The sequence below is a fragment of the Bidens hawaiensis genome, unplaced genomic scaffold (assembly GCF_021521415.1).
Source record: "Bidens hawaiensis isolate Kalapana, Puna unplaced genomic scaffold, B.hawaiensis_p1.1 tig00033110_1, whole genome shotgun sequence".
Lineage (NCBI taxonomy): Eukaryota > Viridiplantae > Streptophyta > Magnoliopsida > Asterales > Asteraceae > Bidens > Bidens hawaiensis.
The window spans coordinates 98,626-124,927 of record NW_027495651.1 but is presented as its reverse complement, the minus strand read 5'-3'; the positions used below and the strand labels follow the sequence as shown (position 1 = coordinate 124,927).

The following is a 26,302-nucleotide window of genomic DNA, read 5'->3' as shown; positions in this document are numbered from 1 at the left end:
TTTAGTTTATAAACCGGTTTGGTATATCTTAAGGGGAACAGGTCCTGAGACTGACGGTTTGGGAACCGATTTGGGTGAAACCGGTTTTAAACCCAAACCGGTTCGATTCGTCTAAAACTGGTCTCAAACCGGTTTTTTTTTGTACACCTCTAGTTTATACACATTATGGATTTATGGGCAATTGCATAATGGGGCCATACAAGTCTCAACAGCTAGAGGTGCACAAATCGGGTTTTCTAAATACCCAGGTTCGGGTATAGAATCGGGTTCGGGTATGACCGGGTATTGGTAATAGTCGGGTAGGGTTCGGGTCGGGTATTGTCTCTAAAAATCATACCCTATGCATCGGGTTCGGGTTGGGTATAGAACCGGGTATTCTAAAACCGGGTATTTGAATACCCTATTATCGGGTATTGAAAAAACTCTATTTACAGGTTTTTCGGGTTTTTTTCCGGTATTTTTTTTTATATATATTGGATTTTTTAAAAGTTTACACTTTTTAGGGGTATTATTCGGGTATTTTTAAGGTATTTTTCGGGTATACATCGGGTATTTGAAATACCCGGTTTCGGGTATTGGAAAACCTCGGTTCCGGGTTCGGGTATTACCGGGTACAAATCGGGTTTTCGGGTATTACCGGGTACAAATCGGGTCCGGTTCGGGTTCGGGTTTTAGTGCCAAAATGCATACCCTATCCGTACCCTACGGGTAGGGTCGGGTATTAAAAACCCGGGCATTAGAAAAACCGGTTCCGGGTATTTATTTCGGGTCCGGTTCCGGGTTCGGGTTTTTTGTGCACCTCTATCAACAGCCACTTAATTACTATTTTGGGCCTAAGCCCATTATGTGTGCGCCCAATATGACTTAATGTGTTTTAATGACTTGGTCATATTTGTGTCAACCTTATGAAATTGTCCATAAATTGATATATGTCATACGAATTAATTAACTTTCATTTATATAAAGTTTCTTTATTTATAAACTTTGGTGAATACAAACTCAACACCAAGGGATGGTGCATTGGTGCTTATGGACTTAAAACTACCTACTTGAGACTTAGTCAATGATGACCTATGTCGAGAACGATTAAACCAGACCCGTATGTGTACGATTACAATATTATTTTAAATAATTACAACTTACGGTTGTTAGTGTGCCAAGACAAGTTCCATACTCACCCCCCCCCCTTCACTTTTACTTGTTTTTGGTGATTCATGCTCACTGTCGTTTACCAAATTGAACGAACCTTAAAATCATGATGTTTGAGTATACTTAAATGAGTAACACTACTTGATGAGGGAAGTTGACATGGTTCTAAAACTAGTTATAATTTGGGAAATATCGGTTTAGACTTAGGATTTACTCTAACCCAAGGGTTCGAACCCAAACATGGCCAATAATGATATAAAGTGTATCTAGGGTAACCATTCCATACTCGGTGACTCTTTCGGGACTTAACTTGATCAAGAGCCATTGGATATAACTTCCCTACATAAGTTACAACAATATCTACATATTGTATATATAAGTTTCGTTTAGTTACAAAAATGGTACCCGCACACCTATTTACATATGGTATCCTACAACTTTCATTTAGTTACACAATCTGCCCCCACAACGCCTATTTACATACGATACTCCACAACTTTCAATTAGTTACACAATTAACCCCGTTACGTTTTAATATAGTAATCCTTAAGTTTCATTAATTACATAATTAACCCTATAACTTTTAATTATAATAACCCTCAAATTTTATTAAGTTACACAAACAACCCGCTAGTTTTTAATATTATACGAACCAATAATGTAATGAATCAAATTAATACCGACCAAGTTCCATCACATTTCTCCATATTGTACGGGTTTAAAGCAATTAGCACACGTTTAATACAAGATGATGCGTGAAAGACAAGTAGGTATATACATTTAATTTAAAATTTTGAAAAATATGTTCATTCAACGGTGCATATAGAATATTAATATTCATCTCATACTTCATCACCCCAATTTAATAATCATTGAAAGGTGTATTTTTTGAAGGAATCAATATTTTTAGACACACGTGTTCCGCATGGGATGAATATTGAAATCATAATTTTATCTTCACTATTCTCAAAAGACTATGACAATTTAATTTTATACAATCTTATTATAACAACTTAACATTTCTTTTTTAAAGGGAAATATGAATAAACAAGTGACACTGACCTACTCGATCATTTCTATTGTTTAAGTACAGATGCGTCATGTGTTATGCTAGCACATTCCCGAATGGAAATTCGTACATCAGCCCGCCCTGTCAATCCCGACTTGAAGATCACTCTAAAGAGGAAACCCAACATGGTTTACAAATGACATATTGTTTTAGCAACCATTTAAATAACGGACGGACCACTAACCTACTAGATCATCTTCATGCCACCTTCATAAAAAAAACCCAACATAGATAAAAAAATCCTTTAACCCGTTCTAAACCATATATTTTTTTTTTGTCACAAATGAAACTTGAACGCATGTTCCTTCTTTAAACTAAGCTATTTGGGTGCTATTTTAATTACAAAAGATATAAATAAAACGGAATTAATATTTATTAAATTTAAACAATTACCAAAATAATAATAAAAAAAACATCATTATCATTACAAGCATGTAAAGTTTTAACTATATAATTTAATTCACACTAAACACCATAAATACAAAAAAAAATATAAAAAAATACAAGTTTATACAATCTTATAGCAACTTTACATTTTTTAAACGACAACTTGAATCACTGACGATCTACTGGCTCACCTGATCATATCTATTTAACTGTCGGGTGCTAGGCTCATAGGCCAACACGTCCTCTAAAAGAAGCTTGCATATCAATCTTCCCTATTAGCCCCAATCCGGAGACCAACAGAAGAAACCCACCATGGTTTACAAAAGTTATGGAATCAAACTTTTTCTTTTGAACGATCAACGAATCCTTCAAATATCTTGTTGACTAAATTCATCGCATCGGGGTACACTTTCCTTTCAATACAGGGAAAACCCTCATCCAAGGTCAACGCCCATAAACACTCGCCCGAAGGCATGACAATGCAATGAGATAAACTCGTTCAGTTCAAGTGTCGACACCACTTACTCATCGTACCCAAATAAATAAAAGATGTATATTATTATCACTATTATTATTATTATTATTATTACACGCATTTAAAACATAACCATAGAATTCAATTCACACGTTAAACCCCATAAATACAAGAAAGAAATTAACTCCTCTACTGTTTGGGAACCAGATTAAAAATAATATTATTATCATTTATCTTAAAACCTTTAAACCAAACCAAACACTCCCAAATGTATATGTATGTATATTCGTTCATCACTGGTGATTGAATTCGTGCCCTAGATTCTTCATCTCTTTCACAAATCAATCAATCAATATGTAAACATCACAATATCCGTTAGTTAATCATCTTTACAGTTTTACTGCACCTCTATTTTGACTATTTGAACCCTAATTTCGCCGTAATTAACGCGATTTGTATTCCGATTGATCGTGTGTTTGTGGACGGTGAAACCGAAGAACGATCGGCTGATTAATGACGGTTTAATCGGTCGATTTTGTGATGTATGCTTTGTTGTGTGTTTTTAGGCTAATTACGTATGCCTAGGGTTATTAACTTATTATTATTATTATTTGATTTGTGCATTTTGTTTGTGATAGTGTGGTGTAGGCTGACTGATGAAACAGATGCGTATATGATATACCTAGGGTTATTAACTTATTATTATTATTACAATTATTGTTGTTGTTATTTGAGTTGTGCATTTTGTTTGTGATAGTGTGGTGTAGACTGACAGATGAAACAGATGCATCAGTTTTAGGTTTTTGAACTGTGTTATATTATGCATTTGCTAGTTTGTTTAACCACGGTTAGGTTAGTTAACAACGGTTATAATCGGCCGAGTTATCGATGCATGCTTTATTGTGATTTTAGGTTAATTGCGTATGCCTAGGGTTATTAACTTATTATTATTGGTTGTTGTTGTTATTATTATTATTATTATCGTTGTTGTTGTTGTTGTTATTGTTATTATTTGATTTGTGCATTTTGTTTGCGATAGTGTGGTGTAGACTGACAGATGAAACAGATGCATATACCTAGGGTTATTAACTTATTAATGATTACTATTATTATTTTTATTATTATTATTTTGTTGTTGTTGTTTGATTTGTGCATTTTGTTTGTGATAGTGTGGTGTAGACTGAGATGAAACAGATGCATATACCTAGGGTTATTAACTTATTATTATTATTATTATTATTATTATTATTATTTTGTTGTTGTTGATTTGTGCATTTTGTTTGTGATAGTGTGGTGTAGACTGAGTGATGAAGCAGATGCATTAGTTTTAGGTTTTTGACTATTTGAATTCTAATTTTGCCTTAATTAACACGATACATCTTGCGGTCGGTCGTGTGTTCACTGATGCTTAAAGCGAAGTAGGATAGGATCGTTTAATTAACGAATGTTTAATCGGTCGAGTTCTTGATGTATGTTTTATTATGTTTTTTGGTTAATTCTGTGTTGATTGTGTATATGATGTACCTAGGGTTATTGATTGTTTTTTATTTGTGCTTTTTTTTGTAGTAGTGTGAGGTAGATTGACTGATGAAACAGATGAATTAGTTTTTGGGTTTTTGAATTGCGTTGGAATATGCATTTGCTAGTTTGTTCTCTAATGATGATTTCAGTGTGTCGGAACCGTGTTCGGGTAGTGTATTTTCGTTTTCTAGATGACTTGTATTAGAAGTTATATGGAGGAATGTTATATAGTTTTAGCATAACACGTGAAGATTTCAGTGTGTTGGAAACGTGTTCGGGTTGTGTATTTTAGTTTCTAGATGACTTGTGTTAGAAGTTATATGTAGGAATGCTATATAGCTAGCTAGCTAAATTTAGTCTTGGTATTTTATCGGTTGATTTTGTTTATGATAGCGTGTGGTAGACTGACAGATGGAAACTGATTTGAAATTATAAACAGATGATGAATCAATTCTAGGGTTTTGTATTGTGTTGGGGTATGCATTTGCTGGTTTTGTTCTGAAATGAAGCTTTTAGTGTAATACGTGAGGATTCCAGTGGGTTGCAACCGTGGCCGGGTCGTGTTTAACTTTAGTATAATATATGTGACTGACTGTCCATGTTTTGAATTATTACTTGTGAGTACTGGTTTATTAGGGTTTATTTTGCATGAATTTTGTAGCTTTTTTATATTAAAAGTTATGTGTGTGAATGCTATATACCTATCTACCTAAATTCAGTGATGAAATTTTTGGATAATGGAATAGTGTTCAGTTGTTCGGGTCGTGTTTTTGATCGGCTTAACTTTAGTTTTCTAGATTACTGACTGACTGTCCATATTTTGAATTATTACTTGTGAGTTGTGAGTACTGGTTTATTAGGGTTTATTTTGCATGAATTCTTGTAGTTGTCTTATGTTAGAAGTTATGTGTATGAATGCTATATAGTTAGCTAGCTAAGTTTAGTGTTGGATTTTTTGGATAATGGAATACTATTCTGTGAGTGATATTACATATGTGTTTAGTAGATATGCGCTGGTTGTTTAGCATGAGGTTAATGTAAGTAGAAGAATTGTGCATGGTTTGATATCCGTGGTGGGTCCAGGTTTTTTGTTTACGGGGGACAAAAAACAGGTTGGTTGAAACATGTTTGTTACATAGGGGAACGCTCTATATATAGAGAATAATGTTATGCTGATAATCATATAAGTTGTCTACTTGTCTAATGAATCACAATATTCACATGTCATTACTAAAAAAAACATGAGTTAAAAGACTTCAACTGATGACAACAAGCAGTCGTCTTTACATTTATGCAAGACGCCTCAAAGACTCGAATTAGGGTTATCATTTTTAAATTTCAGCGATCTAAGGTGTGATTAAAGATCATGATGCTGGTAAAATATAAAGTTGCTACCTTTGAAAACACATTTTCAGACCTTGCAGGATAATCCAATTTATTCGTGAGACATATGCATAAATGGAAGGTTGACTGCTTGTTGTCATAAGTTGATCTTACATTCTTTTAATTCATGCTATTTTTAGTAAGTGCTGTTTATTAGCTTAGACAACATGTTGTCAGACCTTTCAGGATAATCCGTGGGGTCTTCAGAAAGGGCCTCCAACTGATAAACCATTCAAGCTAGAAGCCATTATTTACAGTGTTCTCATATGTAGTTAGTTAGTTAGTTAAATGACATGCATGCTACTTTACTTGACCATTTTGTTAATCGCAATCATACATCTACTTTGTATATGGTTCATATGCTGTTATTTTTAGTTGTTTGTGATAATAGTATAACTAATTCTTGCTTGTTGGTGTTCTTAATGCATGTTTAGGTGTTTTTCAAGTTGATGAAGGAGATAAGAGGCTGCTGTTTGTGACTTGTGTGTTAATCTATATTCATCCTGTCTGCATGTTAAGTTAGATCCAATGAAAAAAGCTAATGCAAGTTCTGATAAACCTAATGGTGTTAAAACTCTTGTTAAGAGTAAAACACGTGAATACAAACAGCAAGCAACTAGTGAAACAAGCAACTCTGAGAGTACAAGTTCAAGCTACAATGCTAAATCTGAAAAGGCTGAAAGTAAAGTTAAAAAGAAGGCTAGTCATATAAACAAGGTCAATGATGGAGCAAACATGCCTGATGATGCTGATAATGTTAATCGAATAAGAAACATTGAAGGTACATTCTTTGTTACACCTTTTGTTAATTTTCTTGATTATAACTCAGCTATAAAGTTTTTGATAGGATCATGTAATTATCTTTATGCAGAAAAATCTTCACTTAGATCTGATGGTGATAATAAGATTAATGTAGACAAACGAAAGGAAAAAGTGGAACCCAACGATGATGGTGATAATATGCATGAAGAACATTTGAAACCTCTTGAAGAAGAAACATCACAAAGCCATCATACAGATGACAGTGATGAATCAGATGTTGTGGAGCATGATGTAAGTACCATCAACCCTACTTTTTAGTTTTTTTCTGTTGTTTAAATGCATGTTATGTAATTAGAAAAATGCACCTTTTTTGCTAAATTATTTGTTGATGACAGGTTAAAGTGTGTGATATATGTGGAGATGCAGGGCGTGAGGATTTACTTGCTGTATGCTCTAAGTGTCTCGATGGTGCCGAACACACGCAAGTCATTTTACCGGTTTTTAGTGGGATTTTTTTTGGACTAATAAAGATATTAAATTGTTAATTCTTTTAAATATGTTGCCAGCTATTGCATGAAAGTAATGATAGATAAAGTTCCAGAAGGCGATTGGTTATGTGAAGAATGCAAATTGGAGGAAACTAAAATGAAAAATCAACAAAAGAACCGGAAAGATGTTGAAAAAGATCAATCTTCAGATTCAGCAGCTGTGAAAGTATCTGGAAAAAGACGTGCAGAAGAATTAGAGTCATCTTCATCTTTTAAAAAACAGGCTCTTGAGATCACAGGGCCAACCAAAGATGTTGATCGTGCGAAAGTCAAATCCAGCCATCAGTTTTCTTCCGATTCTCGTTTTGATAACGAGTCCGCAGAAGGGTCACGCTCTCCTGTTAAACGCCCACATTTACAATCTTTACAAGGTATGTAACATTGTACCCGATTTTAAGGTCACATTATGTCGGTAAAAGTTGTATTTGATTTATTTGATGAATTTACAGGTGCTTTTTCCAAATCCAGTTCTTTCAGTTTTCCAAATGCAAAGTCTAAAACTAAACTTGTTGATGAAGTTGTTCTTCAAAGGCAGAAGTCAACAAAAGAGCGTCCTTCTCATGATTCAATATCAGGCAAAGAAATGTCTAAATCCATGTCGTTTAGATCTACAAACCTGGGGCGTTTTGGTCCAAGTGGTTCTAAAGTTAAAATGTTGTCCCCAAATTCACCTCATGTTCAGGATCATAGAAATTTAATTAATAAGAAAGAAAGGACTTTTGAAAGGACTAATTCAGTAAAGTTAAATACTTCCAATTCTGCTTTGACTCCAAAAGGTGAGAGGTTATCGTCATCTCGTGGTGAAAGTAATTCAGGTTCTGTGGGCCCCAACTCTGAAGCAAAACTGTCAAAAGGCGATGGTAAAATCACTTCAGGATTAAAGCCAAAAGACCGTTCAGTGAGTTTAGGTGCAGAAGCGTCTGTTTCTCAAGGTATTTTTCTTCACTCCATATTGGGTACAAGTTATGAAATAGAGATGCACAAATGGGCCCAACGGGCTCATCTAAGGTAGGGACGGTCATGTAACTTGTCAGGCTCACATTTTAGTATTGGAACTCGTTAGAAAGTGGGGCCACCGGATTTTAAAGAAAGTGTATGTACGGTTAATGAAATTACATTATAGAAGTTTTATAAATCAATTTTTGTGTTCAGAGGAAGGCTGAAACTTTTCGCTCAATATTTATTTGGCAACAATTTCATGTATTTTTAAAATTTTCTGTATTAGGTCAAGTTGACAAGCAGTTGCCATCATCTCCCACTAAGGTTGGAAATGCATCATCTAGTGGAAATATCAATTCTGTTGAACATAAGGCTACTGAAAACTCGTCAAAAGTGATATCTAAAGAATCAACTAATCTTGCTGATGGAGTCAAGGAAAATACAATGGGCACTTCTGGTGTTTCTTGTCAGAACAATAAACAAACAGGTCAAGTTTTACAAGGGTCTTCTGGTAATAACGCATCGGCTGTTAAAATCTCAAAAGACGTGAAAAATGGAGAAAATAAGTTAAAAGATGCAATCGAAGCAGCATTGCTTAAAAAGCCTGGGATTTACAGAAAGAGCAAAGTTGCAGATCAACCAGATGAATCATCTGTCCCGACCGTGAACAATGAAGCAGCCACTGTTGACCGTGTGCCGCATTCAAGAAGTGCTGTGAATTTGACTTCAGCTGAGGTGTCGTCAACTGATTGGCAAGGGCAAATTTCACGAACCTATAGTGTTGATCATTCAAAGCAGTCAAATGGTAACAGTCATAAGCCTTTGGCAACTGGACTATCCAACCATGATGATGTGGCATTGTCATCTCTTTTAAAGAATTCAGCTATTCCTGATCATGAATGCATCTGGCAGTATGGTTTCTTCCTTTCCTTTTCACTTCCATACTTCTGTTTTCATATTGTTTGGACTTGAGTTTTTTAAATAGTTAATTTTTTTTGTAGGGGCGGTTTTGAGATTAATAGAAGTGGCAGAGCAGCTGAATTTTGGGATGGTTTACAGGCACATTTGTCAATGTGTGCATCGCCAAGAGTTGTTGAAGCCGTGAACAATTTTCCTCACAAAATTCTTTTGAATGGGGTATCACGTGTTAGTGCCTGGCCCACACAGTTTGAAAATAGTGGTGTAAAAGAGGAAAATGTTGCAATATATTTCTTTGCTAAAGACCTTGAGAGGTAACCACAAATTCTATCCCTATGTTTAGTTATCTAGGTCATGTTTTATTTCAACGGTTAAAATTGAAAAAAAAAAACAGCTTAATTTGAAACAGGTTAACATGTTCAAAATAAGATATACTTGTAATTTTGATTTCTTAGAAATTCTTTGTTCTTATGACAGCTATGAGAAAAGCTACCTAGTTTTATTGGATGATATGATAAAGGGTGATTTAGCTCTTATTGGAAGCATCAATGGGGTTAAACTTTTAATATTCCCATCCAATCAGCTTCCAGAAAAATCCAACCGTAAGAACACCTTTTTTTAATAAATACTTGTACATGTGCGTATCTGTAACAAACACATGCATGTGACTTACATATTTTATATCCTTTATGTGTAGGTTGGAATATGTTGTTCTATCTTTGGGGTGTGTTCAGAGGAAAGAAAAAAAAACCGTCGAATCGAATTCCTAATAATCCTGAAAAAAGTTGTGTTCCTCAACCCCCCATTTCTTCAATCCTAAATGATAAAGTACCAATCGTTGAGAATGCAAGTTTGACCGAATCTATTGAAAAGGTATTTTTTTTTGTTATAAACGTAGATAACATTATTTTGTTCAAATACGATAAAGCAAGAATCAGGTTATGCTTTGCCCTCTGACGGGCCAACTTGAGCCATATGACCCGAACCGAACCAAAATGACTCGTTTTGACCCATACTCAACTCGCTTGACCTGTCCATTTTGCCATCATGTTTTGACACTGATCTTATGTCTACATGTTTTTATTAGTGACGACTTTGTATTTTCAGACATTCATTTTAATGTGATTTCGTTTTTCCATACAGGATAAGCATGTTGACTCGGAGTCAAAGGTCAACTCAAAATTGCAAGATTCTTCACATGAAAAAGCAGTTGATAGTGTCAGTGTAGCTCCAACCAGCAAGAAGGAGACGATCTCAGAAACCCATGCGCAAAACGAGCCTAAAAAGCGCCCATATATCGACCTTTCAGACGATGTTGACTTAAACGGTACAAGTCAAGTTCCTAATAATCCAGGAGAAAGTTGTGCTTCTCAGCCCGTTTCCTTAATCTCAATTGATAAAATACCATTGGCCGAGAATGCAAGTACAACCGGATCAGTTGAAAAGGTATTTATTCTTTTGTTAAAAATGTGGATAAACATTATTTAGTTCAAATACAATAATGGTGATTTGGTTTTCCATACAGGATAAACATGTTGACCCGGAGTCAAACGTCATCTTAAAGTTTCCAAACGCTTCACATAAAGCAGTCGATAGTGTTAGTGTAGTTCCAGCTAGTAGCAAAGAGGTGATCTCAGAAATCCATGTTCAAAACAAGCCCAAAAAACGTCCATTTATTGACCTTTCAGACGACGTTGACTTAAATGGACCAAGTCAAACAAACACATGGCGTGATGTGAGTGATCGGATGGTGAAAGAAGAGGGAAACTCTAACAAGAAGCAAAAGAGTGATTTATATGGGCAGAATAGTAATTTAGATATCGAGAAGGCTGACTCAGAAAATAAGAGTAACGGTGAAAGATACTTCTTTCCCGTAGAAAAAAATCCCCCAAAGAAACCCGTGTTTGAATTGGATTTAAACGAAGATATTACATGTTTGGTCGAAGAAGAGAACGATGATATGATAGTGGAGAAAAAGGACAATGATGACGTGGCATCTTCTTTATCACTCTCGCTTGCGTTTTCACCGCTAGATAAGGCTGCCGACGAGGATAGGAGGGCGAATGGTAAGTGGCAATCGGGTACTTCTAGATATGGTAGATAAGTAGCAAATGATGACGAACGATATAGTTACATATATGATACACAGGGGTTTGTGAATAATGGTTTCTTGGCAGCCCTTTTGGAAAGTACTTTATAGATGTTTTTGTGGTTTGTTTGTTACTCATGTAATGAGTGTTTTTGGTTAAATTTTTATAACTTTTTAAGTTAAAAAGGGAATTTTTTTAGTTTGTTGGGGAGAGGGGTGTTTTGTCATGATAATGTGGTTGGTTCCGATGCTTTTTTAAGTTTTTCTAATTAGCTAATGCGTTTATTACATAACCAATTTTAAATAGAATCATGTGTGCCATGTAACGTATTTTTTACGTGGAGTTTGGTAATATAATGAAGCGTTAGCTATAGAGTTTGATTAACAGTTGAACGAATATTATGATCCTAAAAGTATAAACATTTATCAAATTAGCAATTAATCATTGAGTCACTCTATGCAAATCTGCTGATAATTAGAGGCTAATTTTCATGTAGCCACCTAATAGTTATAAACCTAATGATATAAACTATAAGGCTATGCGTAGTGGAGGGGCTATAAATAGGGGCGAATTGTGACACGTGGCGCCCAGTCAGTAAGGAGTGAGAATTTAATTTTGGGGTGTAATGGTGTAGGGGCTATAAATTTATTATTATATTCTTTTTATAATTAAACTAAACAAATAAAAACCAATTTATATAAATAATTAAATAAAAATGCATTAAACTTAAAAAAAATACAAAAAAATACATAACTAAAAAAAATACTAATATCCATAATATTCACGCATTTTTTCGACTCGTCGTCGTTGCAACAATGCGGCCTCTTCGTGTGACCCGGCCGCTTTGAGGGATTCGTATTCTTTACTCATTTCCCGCAACTCCATCATAGCGACAATCCTTTTGTGTTGTTTGTTGGTTTTTCTCATGGTATCGTTGAGTTCCTCGACAAACTTTTCGTGTTTTTTGATCATTTCTGTCATGATAGCGGTGAGTTCCACGGGTTTCGGATGGTTCGGGTTGTTTGTAGGATTCATTTTGCTAGATTTTTTGAAGAATTTGGGTATGAATTGTGTATGAAATGGAGAAGAATGTGTATGTTTTTATATATATATATATTGTTTTAATTAATAATTATAATAATATTTTAAACCCAACTCGGTGATAATAACACCCCGCCCCATTTCGCCCACATATCGCCCGAGGGGGGGGGGGGCGGTGTTCACGCCCAATGTAGCCCTAATACGCCCAAACCCAAGCCCCATTACATATGGCCTAAGGCGCCCCTAATTGTGACAAGATTTCGTCCGTCAAATCACAACACTTCTATCATCTGCGGGTACCCTCCCCCACTTCGGGTGAGTGGGTTTTACTTTTATCCATCAATCACATGCAAACACATACATACATGTACATTCATCTCTCTTTTAATTAAATGATGTCTACATGACGATGCACAGACCGTTATGTACTTTTTAATTCGCTCACAACCCATAATCTAAACATAAAAATTAATATATAAAATAATAATTTAATATAAAATTATAGGACACATTATATGTTCTCCAGTGGAGACTCAAGTTCGATATCCACTTGTGTCACTTTTGGTAGATTATGAAAATGAAAGATTTGAGCTAGGCTTTGCGAGGTTGTCAGTTCGGATCTTGAGCCCCCTCAGGTTTTCGTCTCACCGTGTGTTACTTTAAAAAGTGAGTCACAATAACTGTCAATTGGCAGCCGACAGGATGGTTTCCCGGATTAACACCAAACCAAACTGTAATGTGAACCTGTTTAAAAAAAATATAATCAAAATGGGTGGGACCCACACATATTAATATAGTCAAAAGGGTAATTCCGATGAAACCAAAGTAGTTATCTTCGGCAAACAAATGGTGGCGGAAAGACCAACGGAAGTACATATTATTAAAATTTCCAATTTTACCCTTCACCAGCAACTCTTTATGATATAATAATATCCACTGCTTTGCTGTCTGCTTCTTGACCCCATTCATTTCATTTCTTGATCTTTAATCTCTACTGATCCATGGCTGCATCCACCATTGTCTCACCTGCTTCAATCTCTGGTAAATTTATGTAATTTCTGCTTAATTTATTGAATTGTGAATTCTTGTAGGATAAAGTTTTGATTTTTATGGTTAATTGTTTATAGGTTTTTGGTGATAATTTTTTTTTAATTTTTAGGGTTTTTGAAATCTTGAATTCTTGTTGGATAAAGTTTTGATTTTTATTGGTAATTTTTGTTGATGTATGTGGTTAATTGATTATGGGTTTTTGGTTAATTGAAGTATCAGTTTAATCCCGTTAGATTTTATGACTAATTTGCCCTTTGAAAGTTGTGATTTTTAGCATTTTGTTGGGTTTATATCAGTTCTTGCTTCTTTCTTTCTAGGGTTTATAAAATTTGTAGAGAAAGTTACATCCTTTGTTTAATATTTGTTTAAGTTATGATTTTTTTGTTAGGATTTGTTAAGCCTAGAATTCTTGTTGGATAAAGTTTTGATTTTTCTTGGTAATTGTTGTTGATATATGTGGTTAAAGGTGTTTTTTGGGTACCCTTTGGTTTCTTGCCACTAATTGTCTATGGGTTTTTGAAATCTTGAATTCTTGTTAAATAAATTTTTGATTTTTCTTGGTAATTGTTGTTGATTTCTATGGTTAAAGATGCTTCTTGGGTACCCTTTAAGTCCTTTCCCCTTAGGGTATTACCCATGCACCGGTCAATCCTGCGCTGCTATCTCATTTTTACCCTCAAGTACCAACAAACTACAAAATCACTGGCATCAGATACCCACAAGTAGCCTAGAACTTTTAGTTGCTTTTTTAAATTTAAATTAAATTAAACACAAAAAATAAGCATAGGTTGGTTAAGTGGCAAAGGTTTACCACATGGGTTCAAAGCTTGCCATGGAGTGCCCATGGTTTTATCATATTTGGAGAGAAAGTTACATTCTTTATGTGATTGGTTAAAGATTTAGGGGTCAATATCGGCCAAATATAGGGGTTGGAGGAGATTGATATGTAAAAATAACCAGAAGGATAAAGAGATTTTGAATGGTTGGTGATAGAAACCATGTGTTGTTGATTAAGTTGTAGCTTATAATGTAGTAGAAATGTGATTAACGATAGATGTTCACATCTGTTTGCATGCTGCTGAAGTCTTATATATATATATATATATATATATATCTTTTTCTTGTAAAACTCATGGTTTTATTTAGTTCGTGATTGAGCGTGTGCATGGTTTGTGTGATGGTTTTATGTTCTACAGTTCGATCTGGTCGCAAGGGACATGAGAATTTGTCTGGTAGTTCGTTCTTGTATGGTAAAACTACTTTGACTCATCAAAAGAAGTCAAACCAACAAAGAACTCTGAAGAAGTTGGCGACATGTGCGCAGTACAAGTAAGACACCTTGTTTGCATTTGGTTAACTAATGCTTTTTTTCATGGGAACACAAATAAGGGAAAAGAAAATTCTCTTCATGTGTCATTTTATGTGAATTTGTTAATGAGTTAACTCGCGGATCTTATATCTATTATTTTGTTCTTTAAATTTTTTGTATTCAGTGATCGTAGCGGTGGAAGTGGTGGTGACTTTGTTGCTGGTTTTCTGTTGGGCGGTGCGCTATGTGGGACTCTTGCATACATCTTCGCTCCACAGGTGAAAATGAATACCTCATGCATTAATATCCATTTAATTAAGTGCTAATTTATCACACAAATTTATATCTTTTACTTGTTTGCTCAACCAAGATTTGAATGTAAGTGTTTGTGTTAACTTGATAAGTATTTTTGTTCAATGACTAGATAAGAAGATCTCTCTTGAACGAAGATGAATATGGATTTAGGAGGGCGAAACGGCCAATATACTATGATGAAGGTTTAGAGGTGCGTTTTTGTAATTTTGTGTTTGGTCTTGCGCTATTATGCTCGACCTGTTCGCTTATGAATGAGTCGATTTGGGGTGTGTTTTATGTCTATTTTTTATGCATGCTACCTTCTAAATCATTTTATCCGAAGATTTATGTAATAATCATTAATAATTTTACATTTTTAATTATTTTATATTTTTTAATTATAATTTTTGTATAACCCAATATATATTATTTTATTACTTTTATTATAATTTTATATATAATAAGTATTATTATTATATATAATAAAATGCATTGAATGATATTATATAAATATTAGTCTCACGAGCTAGCTCGAGCTCGTTAAGTGAAGCTTGGGTTTGTTTATAAAGCAAGCTTATTTTAAGGCTTAGGCTAGTTTAAGCTCGGCTTGGTTTGAGCTTTTAACTAGCCGATCTCAAATAGCTTATGAGCCTGCTTGCCTTGTTTTACACCTCTACGCGACCCTTGCAAAAAGACTCATTTTGATTTGAATATGTTTTGACCCGCCCCATCTTGCCACTTTTACTGGTACTCATTAGTTTAATTTTGTATGCCAAAAAATGCAGAAAACCAGGCAGACATTGAATGCGAAAATAAGCCAGCTTAACTCTGCGATTGACAACGTGTCTTCACGCTTGAGAGGTGGGAATAACATGCCGCGCGTGCCAGTTGAGACCGACCCTGAAGAAGCCACCATGTGAATGAACAAGTGATGCATAATATCAGTTTTTCAATCTGGTGGAAGAAAAAAAAACAAATGTGGTTAAAGATGATATTTTGAAAACTATGGTTCAGTTTCATCCATTACAAACATGAGTTGTTTGTGTAGTGTACACTTTTGATCATAATATCTGGTTTTCTAAGACTAATCTATGCTTATAAATTATTACCTTGAATTGAATTATTATTAGTGTTGCGGGATTCTAATAATCCTGACTTAGGAAATGTTTACTGACAGTGTCAAGTTTGAAGCAATGTTTTCATAACCGGATCGGACACCGAACCGGACTGTTCAACCGGTCGGACCGGCCGAACAACTTTGGTCAAAAAATGACGTGTCGGCCTTGAAAAATGATTTTTCAAAAAAAAAAAATTCATAGAAAACCGGTTCAACCGGTCCGGTTTTTCGCTCTGACCAGTTCAGACCGCCCGGTTCACTGGGAGCCGAGCTAACTATGTGAATCGGACCGGTTCGACCGGCCGATCGTCCGGTCTCAACAACACTGATTTGAACACATTTTCTTTCAATAATTTCGTACTAACTGAAAAGTAACCTCGTTAGCGTTTTGAAGAAGTGAAATATACGTATGTGGATGCTGAAGGAAGATACGTTCAAATTTGGGACTGTCTGTAAACATTTATTGAGTTTGGATTAATCTTTGGCCAATAGATGAAAGTTGATTTTATTAAAATCTAGCGCGTCTTAAAGTTTGGAAACTCAACATAAAACGTAGAAAGTTAAGTTTCAACTTTTTTCTAATTTTAAATATATATTTTCTAATTTTAAATATATATTAAGTACCGCGTCAGTGACATGTCCAAGATTTTTTTGCTTGTGAATCAATGTCACTCGACTGTTAGATGTAGATACATATATAACACATGAAAAATGATGACGCGGACCTTTGGTACTTGGGGTGCCAAGCAAACAGCCTAATTATGTTAACATCACTCAAGTATATATCAGATTCATCTATATCAGTCCAAAAACATGTTTAAAATTGCATAAGTAATCAAATGCTTTTTTGTAATTATGTCATTTTCTATTTTCTAAAGTTGCTATATATCATATTTGAAACATTATACATATTTGATTGGCTTATAAGATCTTTTCAATATGAGATGTTATTTGTACACATAAAAGCCATATCATTATAAGCAAATTGGAAATAAATAATCTCAACTTGTGTATTGACCGATAATAATTCTACATTTAAAAATCTCTGTCATAAAGCGTTTTTCCGAATTTCAAACACTCCGTCTGTAAATAAAGCTTATTTGGTTATACGAAGGCGTGCACACACCTTGCGCTTATTAAACCAAGATTGCAAACTAATGACTATAGTTATTGTGTTGTAACAAGTACCTAACTTTAAGTAGTAGAAAGTTTAACAATCATAGTGTACCTTAATTACCCTTGTTCTTTCGCTACTGTTATAATCATTTTCTCATCATTGTTAATTGTCAGTTATACGTTGTGCACTTAACTTGCAATATTTGAAACATATACACAAGAAATGAGTGGTGTGCCTGTAACAAAACGTCATCACCATCAGGATGATTTTCCAAGAACTTTGCCAAATCTTATGCCTGCACCAACACCGTATTATAATTCATGTAAACCAACAAAAGAAATGGAGAAAACCGAGAAAAGAGAGAAAACTTTGTTTCTAGGTTGACAACCAACATGTTAGATTTGTGAAGTCTAACGACCATCTCTGAGATTTCGAGTGCTCAAGACTGAGTATAAAAAAATGGAGCTTATGTAAATTTTCTTTTGACCCTTTTTCACTTGTTAGTATGCCGTTTTTCACTTTGAGAAAAATATGTTAAAAGTTGGAATTGTCAGAAAACATTGATTCAGTTGATATTAATACCGACCAATAGATCAAAGTTGTATTATTAATATCCAAAAACCCTTTTTAAATGAATGTTAATTCATAATCGAACCAATGCAAATAATTGAATAATGAAAACAACCATTTTCCAAAATCCCATAACTAGATATTCTGATTTTGCTTCTAATAGACCATACGAGTCGTTATTCTATTTGTTTCGCTAACGCATCGTCGGTTTTCGCTATCACGTTGTTGGCGACGAAATTCCAAAGAGATAAAATTGGAAACTTAAATTATGAGAGATAAATTTGGAAACTCAAACTATAAATAGACTATTTTGGGAATTTTAGTAAAAGAATAAGTGAATAGTTGAAAGAAAGCGGCGGCAGTCTAGCCAAGTGAAACCAGACAAATCCATTTTGGTGGTGTAGTCTGATTGTGGGGCCCACAACTTTAATATTATTATATTTACCTTTATTATAATTATTTTTTTAACTTTTTTTTGCATGTAGTTGCAATTAACCCAAAACTTATCAAAAGGGTTTGGTTCACCCACTAACATTATCTTTTGGAAGATGATTACTTTTTTCTTTATTCTGTTTTTATTTTTCATCTATATCTTCACACTATAATTGTAATACCATTAAAAATAATATTATATAACATGGGATGATAACATTATTATTCATTATAATCTGTCAGACATGACTAAGTAGCTCTACAATCTCAGGGATTAGGAATCTATAAATATCAAAAGCAAAGTGTATAAACATTTATTAATTATCAAGCCACACTTTTTTCATATTTGGTCACATTTTCACTTTCATTAAAAATATCCCTGGAATTTGGTCACCTATTCATTTTCATCACAAAATGTTTTTTTTTCTCACAAGTCTTGTCGATTTCATTTAAATCGTTGACCCCGTCTATATTTACCGTTAAGTCAAACACATGTTTATCCTTTTAAAGAAAAATAATAAAATAAAAGAAAGCTTTTCAAAGTAAAGTTGACCTTAATGTTAAGTAACATTTTCTGCGAACTAATCAATCGACACATAAGCCAAGCTTTATATAACACGTTGAGACCACACATAAACAATCTTGTATAAGTAACTTTAAATTGTCAACCCGATAAAATGATATAAATAATATTAAAAGAATATATGTTATTTAAAAAATTGTTATAATAAGATAAGTAGTCACAGCCAAAAATCATAAATCACATAATCTAAGTAATACTTGTTAGAAAATTTAGAGAACAAAAATGAGTGACATTTGAAGGGGTGGGGGGCCATTCTTTTTGCACCTAGTATAACATGCTATTTATTAAACTTAGTTGAAAGTGTCTCTGAGTCTATAGTCCATCATGTGAACTTAATAAAACCAAATGTTTAGTTGATGAAAACCAAAATTAAAAATTAAAAAATTAAGTTCATTGTATATTTTGGTATATAAACCAAATTTAAAAGCATAAAATATATTGAATATAACCACTTTTCTCAACAAATGATAAATGAAGTTATATATTAATGACAAAAATAAAGTTTTCAAATAATGTTTATTCTGTTTATGAAGTGTCTTGTTAATTTTGACGGGTTTCTCAATTGCAAAATTTCCGTTAAACTTAATATACTATCTCAGATAACACATGATTGACAAATTATGTTTGAGGTCAGATATACCATTTAATTTTGTGTGTCTCGTATTTGTTGTCCATATATTATATGATTATATTACGTAACATAATATAAGGTATGTACAAACAAACTTAAACAATAGACTGAACTCAGGCCCTGGATTTTATGGTAAAAGTTATAGTAACTTTGCTAGATTAAAAAGGTTAATGATAATACTTTCCGAAATAATATGTAGATCAAGTCATCAAAATACAAAACATGCTATTTACTTATTTTTATTTGTCTTTTATCATAAAATTATATATATAGAAAAAAGTCATCAAAGTACCAAACTATAAATAATTTACTTATTTGTCTCTATCATACTAATCCAAGAATCAAGATCAATAAATGAAATTATGGTCCATTATTAACATATTTATTTAGATTGTCTCTTTAAGTAGGGCAAGATCTACAAAACAAAATCTTGAAAATAATCTTTAAAATATAAAAAAATAATAATAAATTAAAATAAAAATAAAAAAGTTGCAGGGATATGGAAAGGAGGTCATAGGCCTGGCAAAAAGATAAAGAAATGAAGACAAGACAGGCAGGCAGCACGCGAATGACTGGGCAAGTGTGTTTGGCTCATTGTACATCCATTATTGCATAATGTACAACTCAATTAATACCTTTTTTTTTCAATTTTTTGGAATCTTAATTTTATTAATACCGAATAAAATGATCCAAAACGAGCCACTTTTAAATGGCAAAACCGGTTCTAGTGATTAGTGAAATTATAGTTCTTTGACGTTTATAAGTTACTGTGCACAACCAACTTAATTCTTTTAAGAAACGCAGCAGCTTTGGAGGCAAAGGTAAGGGTGTGTAAGAAACAGGAAAAACCGATCAAAAATAAAAAAATCTAAACTAAATGAAAACAAAAACCGACAATTTGTTTTTGTTTTGTTTTTTTTTGTAAAAACCGAACTAATGGTTTGGTTTTGCATGTAATAAAAACCGAAATTACTAAACCAAACCGATTTTCTAGATTTTTATTTTTTTGTTTTCTTTATTTTAAATAACTTATAAAAAATTAATAAATATATAACTAAAATATTTCCCCCCCATATGTATAATAGTTTATTAATTAACCATTAACAACATTATTTATACATAAATCTATTAATTTATAAAAAAGAAAAAAATTTCGACCTAAAATTTTCAAGCTCATATGACAACCCGAAAACGTCGAAACCGAAACGAAAACTAAAAACCGAAATCGAACGGTTTCAAAAATCCAAAAACCAAAGTTTTGATTTTCGTTTGATTTTAGCCAAAAAAAACCGAACCGCACCACTAACAAAATACCTAAATATATTATTATTATTATTATTATTATTTTTAAATGTAACCGCACCGACCCTAATCAAATAATCTCAACCTTCTCTCTCTGCACAACCTGGTTTGGTTGGGACAACACTTCATATTATTTTATCAACATTATTTTTCCAAATTAAAACCACCATATCTTCTACTTCTACTGAACCAGTGTCACCACTCTGATCATGTCTACTACCAAGTCAAAGTAAATTTCACATCTTTCTTGCTAAAGCTTGAAACCTTTATGCTGTTTATCACTCAATCTGTACTTGATTTCTTGTTCCTGATCTGGGTCTTCATCTTTTCTTGAAATCTTGAACTACCCACTTCAGATCTGACATTTTTCAACATTTTTCTAGTTTGATCATTAGTTTTTTCAAGAAATTGAAAACCCACTAAGCCCCCATTGGTAGTTGTATTATTATGGTATAAAGTTGCTAACTTTAGCCTTTATGTTCATTAATTTCAAAGATCCCAATTTCTAGGGTTTGTCAATATATTTTGTTCTGTTTAGTTATGTTTAATTATAATTAGTTCAGTATTTGTGTGAAATTTGTGTCAAGTTTGTATCTTTTTATGTTTTTGATTGTGATTAATAATTGATAAAATTAATAATGTTGGTTAATTTCAAAGATCCCATTTCTAGGGTTTGTTAATATGTTTAGTTCTATTTAGTTATGTTTAGTTCAGTATTTGTGTGAAATTTGTGTCAAGTTTGTATCTTTTTATGTTTTTGATTGTGATTAATAATTGATAAAATTAATAATGTTGGTTAATTTCAAAGATCCCATTTCTAGGGTTTGTTAATATGTTTAGTTCTATTTAGTTATGTTTAGTTCAGTATTTGTGTGTAATTAGTGTAAAGTTTGTATCTTTTTATGTTTCTGATTGTGATTAATAATTAATAATGTTGTTTAGTTTCAAAGATCCCATTTCTCGGGTTTATTAACATGTTTAGTTGTGTTTAGTTATGTATAGTTTAGTATTTGTGTGTGTAATTAGTGTAAAGTTTGTATCTTTTTATGTTTCTGATTGTGATTAATTATTAATAATGTTGGTTAATTTCAAATATCCCATTTCTAGGGTTTATTAACATGTTTAGTTGTGTTTAGTTATGTTTGGTTTGGTATTTGTGTGTGATTAGTGTAAAGTTTGTATCTTTTTATGTTTCTGATTGTGATTAATAATTAATAATGTGGAAATTGGATAGATCTTCATCGGATACACCTCCGGCTACCAAAGCTCCGATAAGTAAAACATCACCGGCGACGCTTCGAGTCAGTAAACTTGGCCGAGGAGTCGCTAAATCGGAAACCGATTCACCATCTCCAGTTCCAAGCACACGAGCCTCGGTGGAGCGGTCCCCGAGGCCTGCGGTTTCGAAGCCGATAGTAGATCGACGGTCGCCGAAGACCAGCAGCCTTGCTGAAGTAAGTGGGCCCCATTTCTTGAATTTTCATTCTTAATATTTTTTATATATTGTTATGTTTCTATTGTAATTGCTTACACAATTTTTTTTTGTTTATAATTGGGTTAAATTGAATCAAGAATCCAAATTAAATCCTCTTGACACTTGACGGTTATACTTCTCATCGTAAATAATCGGATCATGATCAAAAGTAGCTTAAATCTTTATAATCCGGTATGGATTCTGAAACAAGATTTAATTTTTTAACTGAACATGGGCATGTATTGCTGATTTGGCAAAATATATGCATTGCCACATCATCAAAAAATTAAGTATATGACGGATCCAAGATTTTTGACCAATTTTTGCAGGACCATAAAATTTAAACTTTTTTAGTTTTGTAATAGGATAAGCCAAGTTTTTGTTTTTATATTATGAAACTTTGAAATTATCTTATATATTTTTGTTTTCTTTGTGGATTTTCAGAAACCGGCACCGAGTCCAAGGGGGGTGCTAAAGGGGTCCGAATTGCAAGCTCAGTTAACTGCTTTGCAAGAAAATCTTAAAAAAGCCGAAGAGAAGTTAATTTCTGTTGAAAAGGAGAAAGAAAAAGCCATTAATGATCTAAAAGAAGCACAAAAGTTATCCGAAGAAACAAACGAGAAGCTTCGTGAGGCACTCGTGGCTCAAAAGAATGCGGAAGAAAACATCGAAATCGAAAAATTCCGCGCGGTTGAAATGGAACAAGCGGGAATCGAGTCCGCTCAAAAGAAGGAAGAACAATGGGAAAAAGAGGTGGATTCCGTCAAAAACCAGCACGCTACTGACGTGGCAGCGCTCGTTGCTGCAACTCAAGAGCTTGAAAAAGTCAAACAAGAGTTGACCATGACTTGTGATGCTAAAGATCAAGCTCTTAAGCATGCGGATGATGCAACAAAGATTGCTGAAGCGCAGATGGAAAAGGTGGAAACTTTAACGAATGAGATCACTCGATTGAAGGGATTGTTGAATGCCAAATTCGAGTCGGAAGCCGATCAAGCTAATAAGATGATTTCTGAACTCAATTTGGAGATTGAAACTCTGAAATCGGAAGCAAGTCAGAGTGAAAAGTTGGTTTCTGAATTAAAATCAGAGATCGAGTTGTTAAAATCCGAGGGTCAAGAAACCGACAAATTGGTGTCTGAATTGAAATCCGAGGTCGAGTATTTGAAATCAGAGGAAAAAGAGTTGAAATCGGAGATTGAAACTCTGAATCTTGAGCTCAAAAAAGCTAAAGTGTATAAGGAAAAGTTGGTGCATATTGAAGCTTCGTTTGAGGAACTAAACATTGAGTTAGAAACTGCTAAAATGTCGGAATCATATGCAAGAAGTTTAATGGAAGAATGGAAGAAACGTGTGGAAGAATTGGATCTTCAAGCGGAAGAAGCGAAAAGATTAGAAAGATCTGCAAACGCATCGCTCGAGTCAACGGTCAAAGATTTGGAAGACAGCAACCGTTTGTTGAGAGACGCCGAAACCGAGCTTTCTTCTCTGAAGGAAAAAGTCGGGTTATTAGAAATGTCGAACGTGAGACAAAAAGGCGATCTTGAAGAATCCGAGCGCGCGCTTCAAAAGTTAAAGTCAGAAGCTTCTGAAACGGCAAAAAAAGCCGAAATCTTGAAAAACGAGCTTGAAGTTGTGAAGGAAGAAAAGACACAAGCTTTGAATAATGAGAAGTTAGCGGCTAGCAGCGTGCAGAACCTTCTAGAAGAAAAGAACAAGCTCATAAGTGAATTGGAAACTTCTAAAGACGAAGAAGAAAAAAGCAAGAAAGCGTTGGAAAGCTTAGCTTCGGCTTTACATGAAGTCTCGGCAGAAGCAAGAGAAGCTAAGGAAAAGTTACTATTAAATCAATCCGAAAACGAAAACTATGAAGCACAAATTGAAGATTTGAAACACGCGTTGCAAACAACAAACGAGAAGTACCAAAACATGCTTGACGATGCGAAACATGAAATCGACATGCTTATGAACACGATCAAGAAAGCTAAAGACAGCCATAAAATCACGGAATCGGAATGGAAAGAAAAAGAAACCGAATTGATGGATTGTGTGAAGAATTCAAATCAAGAAAATGAATCTTTGAAGACGGAGGTTAGCAAGTTAACAGCTTTACTTCAAGAAACCGAAAAGGAAACGCATGCTTCTAACGAAGAACGGGCCCACATCAAGAATCTTTTGAAGGAAACCGAAACTGAAGTTGGGTATCTTAAAGAACTTCTCGGTGATGCAAAAGCCGAAAGTATGCATTTGAAAGAAGGTTTGATGGATAAAGAAAATGAAATTCAGAGTCTTGATCAAGAAATCTCGGAGCTTAAAGCACGGGAAGTCGAATCTTTGAAAAAGATCGGGGAGTTGACTAAATTGCTCGAGGAGAAATCTGCTAAAGTGACAGTTGTTGAAAATGATGACGCGACCGACAGTGAGAAAGATTATGACATGCTTCCGAAAGTGGTGGAATTCTCTGAACATAACGGAGACGCTAAAATCGAGCAACTGCCAAAAGAAACACCATCGGTTGAAAACGAAAACGAGAACGAAAATGAGAATAAAACTAAAGAATTTGAATTTAAAACGGATTCACTTGTGAAAGATGTGAACGGAGAACATAAAGATTCTGAAGAGGGTGAATTTAAGATGTGGGAAAGTTGCAAAATTGAAGAAAAAGAATTGTCGCCCGAACGAGACACAACGGGCCACGACGAGTCTTTCGACGATGACGTGGATTCCAAAACCGAAACCGGTGAAGGGTATGATCAGATTAACATAAACGGTGCTGAAAACGTCGAAAATGGCGCCACGTCACCGTCGAAGCAGGATTCGCAAGTGAAGAAGAAGAAACCGTTGCTGAAAAAGTTTGGAAGCTTGTTGAAGAAGAAAGGCACAAGTAACACCAACCAGAAGTAGTGAAAGAAAGAGGTAAATCAATGTTACATGTGTTGTGTTGTTTTTTGTTTTTTTTTATTTCGATACAATTTAAATTTGTTTTTTTTAAATTTAAAACAGTGCGTAATTACGTATCACGTATCGTCTTTGGAGATTTGTTTGTTATTATTGTCATTATTATTACTATATTGTATTATGTGTATGCTATTCCCTTTGTATGTGACTGATTTCACCTTGTATGGAACCTAAGAAGTTATTTGGAAAGAAATAACAGCTTCATGTGGTTTTGGTTGACTTTTCTGTAAAAGTCAAAATAGTCAAAACTGCTTTGTGCAAACTATAATTCAAGTTATGAGCAAAATTATAGCTTATAACTTGATAGATAGAAACCATAGACTTATTTGAAGTATATATGGTTTTGTGTTTGACTTTTAGGTAATGGTCAAAATCTTTTATGTCCACCAGTATTTGAGTTTTAACAAAACGAAAGCGTATAACTTGATTAGTAGGTTCATTTGTAACTTCTATGGGAAAAGCTTTTAGTAAACTGTTATTTGGAAGGAAACAGCTAGCATCTGGTTTCACGTTGACTTTTGGTAAAAGTCAACATTTTGTGTAAACTGCTATTATTATTCGAGTTTCAAGAAAAATCGGAGAAACTACTTGATGGTTAAGTTTGTTAAACTTTTGAGTTTATGGGAAAAGTTTGTGTAAACTGATATTAAATGGTTAAGAATTAGCAGCTTCATCTGGTTTTAGTTTGACTTTTCTTCTGTAAAGTCAAAATCTTGTTTAATCTGTAAAAGGTAAAATTAAAGATTCAAAAAAAAAAAAAAAAAAAAAAAAAAAAAAAAAAAAAAAATCTGTAAACTGTTATAATTATGAGTTTTAAGCAAAATCATTTAACTTGATGAGTAGTTTAATTTCAAGTATACAGGAAATATTTGTGTAAACTACTATTAGTAGCTTCATCTGGTTTCGGTTTGACTTTTCTATAAAAGTCAAACCTTTTTTTGCGTATACAACGATAACTCGAGTTTTAAGTCAAAAAAATGAAGTTTTATGGGTTGATAAATTTAAATATGGAAGTTATGTAATCATACATTCATACCCTTCTAAGTTCTAAGCATGTTTAAAAGATTTAATTTAAAGAAAAAAATAAAGAAAAGAAACAATTATTGTATGCATATGTGAATTGCATCTTGTTGTACCTATTATATTAAATTAAAAATGATCTGTTCACAGTTAGTTTTTCTGC

The 26,302-nt window shown here is 33.7% G+C and overlaps 3 protein-coding genes across 4 annotated transcripts; all 3 read left to right on the top strand.

Annotated features, from left to right (window-relative positions):
* Positions 1 to 3,332: 3,332 nt before the first annotated feature.
* Positions 3,333 to 11,362, top strand: LOC143584380 (protein PARALOG OF AIPP2-like). Of its 2 annotated transcripts, XM_077066450.1 has the most exons (11): positions 3,333 to 3,436; positions 6,419 to 6,765; positions 6,856 to 7,037; positions 7,142 to 7,665; positions 7,744 to 8,226; positions 8,520 to 9,144; positions 9,235 to 9,465; positions 9,629 to 9,753; positions 9,849 to 10,024; positions 10,295 to 10,597; positions 10,677 to 11,362. In XM_077066450.1, the coding sequence occupies exons 4-11, from the start codon at positions 7,320 to 7,322 to the stop codon at positions 11,253 to 11,255; spliced, it is 2,868 nt and encodes a 955-aa protein (XP_076922565.1). In that variant the 5' UTR covers positions 3,333 to 3,436; positions 6,419 to 6,765; positions 6,856 to 7,037; positions 7,142 to 7,319; the 3' UTR covers positions 11,256 to 11,362. The 2 variants fall into 2 exon arrangements, with proteins under 2 accessions (XP_076922565.1, XP_076922564.1); XM_077066449.1 differs by lacking the exon at positions 3,333 to 3,436 and having other exon boundaries at positions 5,994 to 6,765.
* A 1,769-nt stretch (positions 11,363 to 13,131) lies between these two features.
* On the top strand, positions 13,132 to 16,023 carry LOC143584392 (uncharacterized). Its single transcript, XM_077066463.1, has 5 exons — positions 13,132 to 13,323; positions 14,529 to 14,661; positions 14,826 to 14,919; positions 15,066 to 15,146; positions 15,721 to 16,023. Exons 1-5 carry the CDS (start codon positions 13,284 to 13,286, stop codon positions 15,853 to 15,855), a joined length of 483 nt encoding a protein of 160 aa, XP_076922578.1. The 5' UTR covers positions 13,132 to 13,283; the 3' UTR covers positions 15,856 to 16,023.
* Positions 16,024 to 20,784: 4,761 nt separating this feature from the next.
* LOC143584379 (WEB family protein At5g16730, chloroplastic-like) lies at positions 20,785 to 25,338 on the top strand. The gene is made up of 3 exons (XM_077066448.1): positions 20,785 to 20,916; positions 21,922 to 22,141; positions 22,606 to 25,338. Exons 1-3 carry the CDS (start codon positions 20,897 to 20,899, stop codon positions 25,063 to 25,065), a joined length of 2,700 nt encoding a protein of 899 aa, XP_076922563.1. The 5' UTR covers positions 20,785 to 20,896; the 3' UTR covers positions 25,066 to 25,338.
* Positions 25,339 to 26,302: the final 964 nt, after the last annotated feature.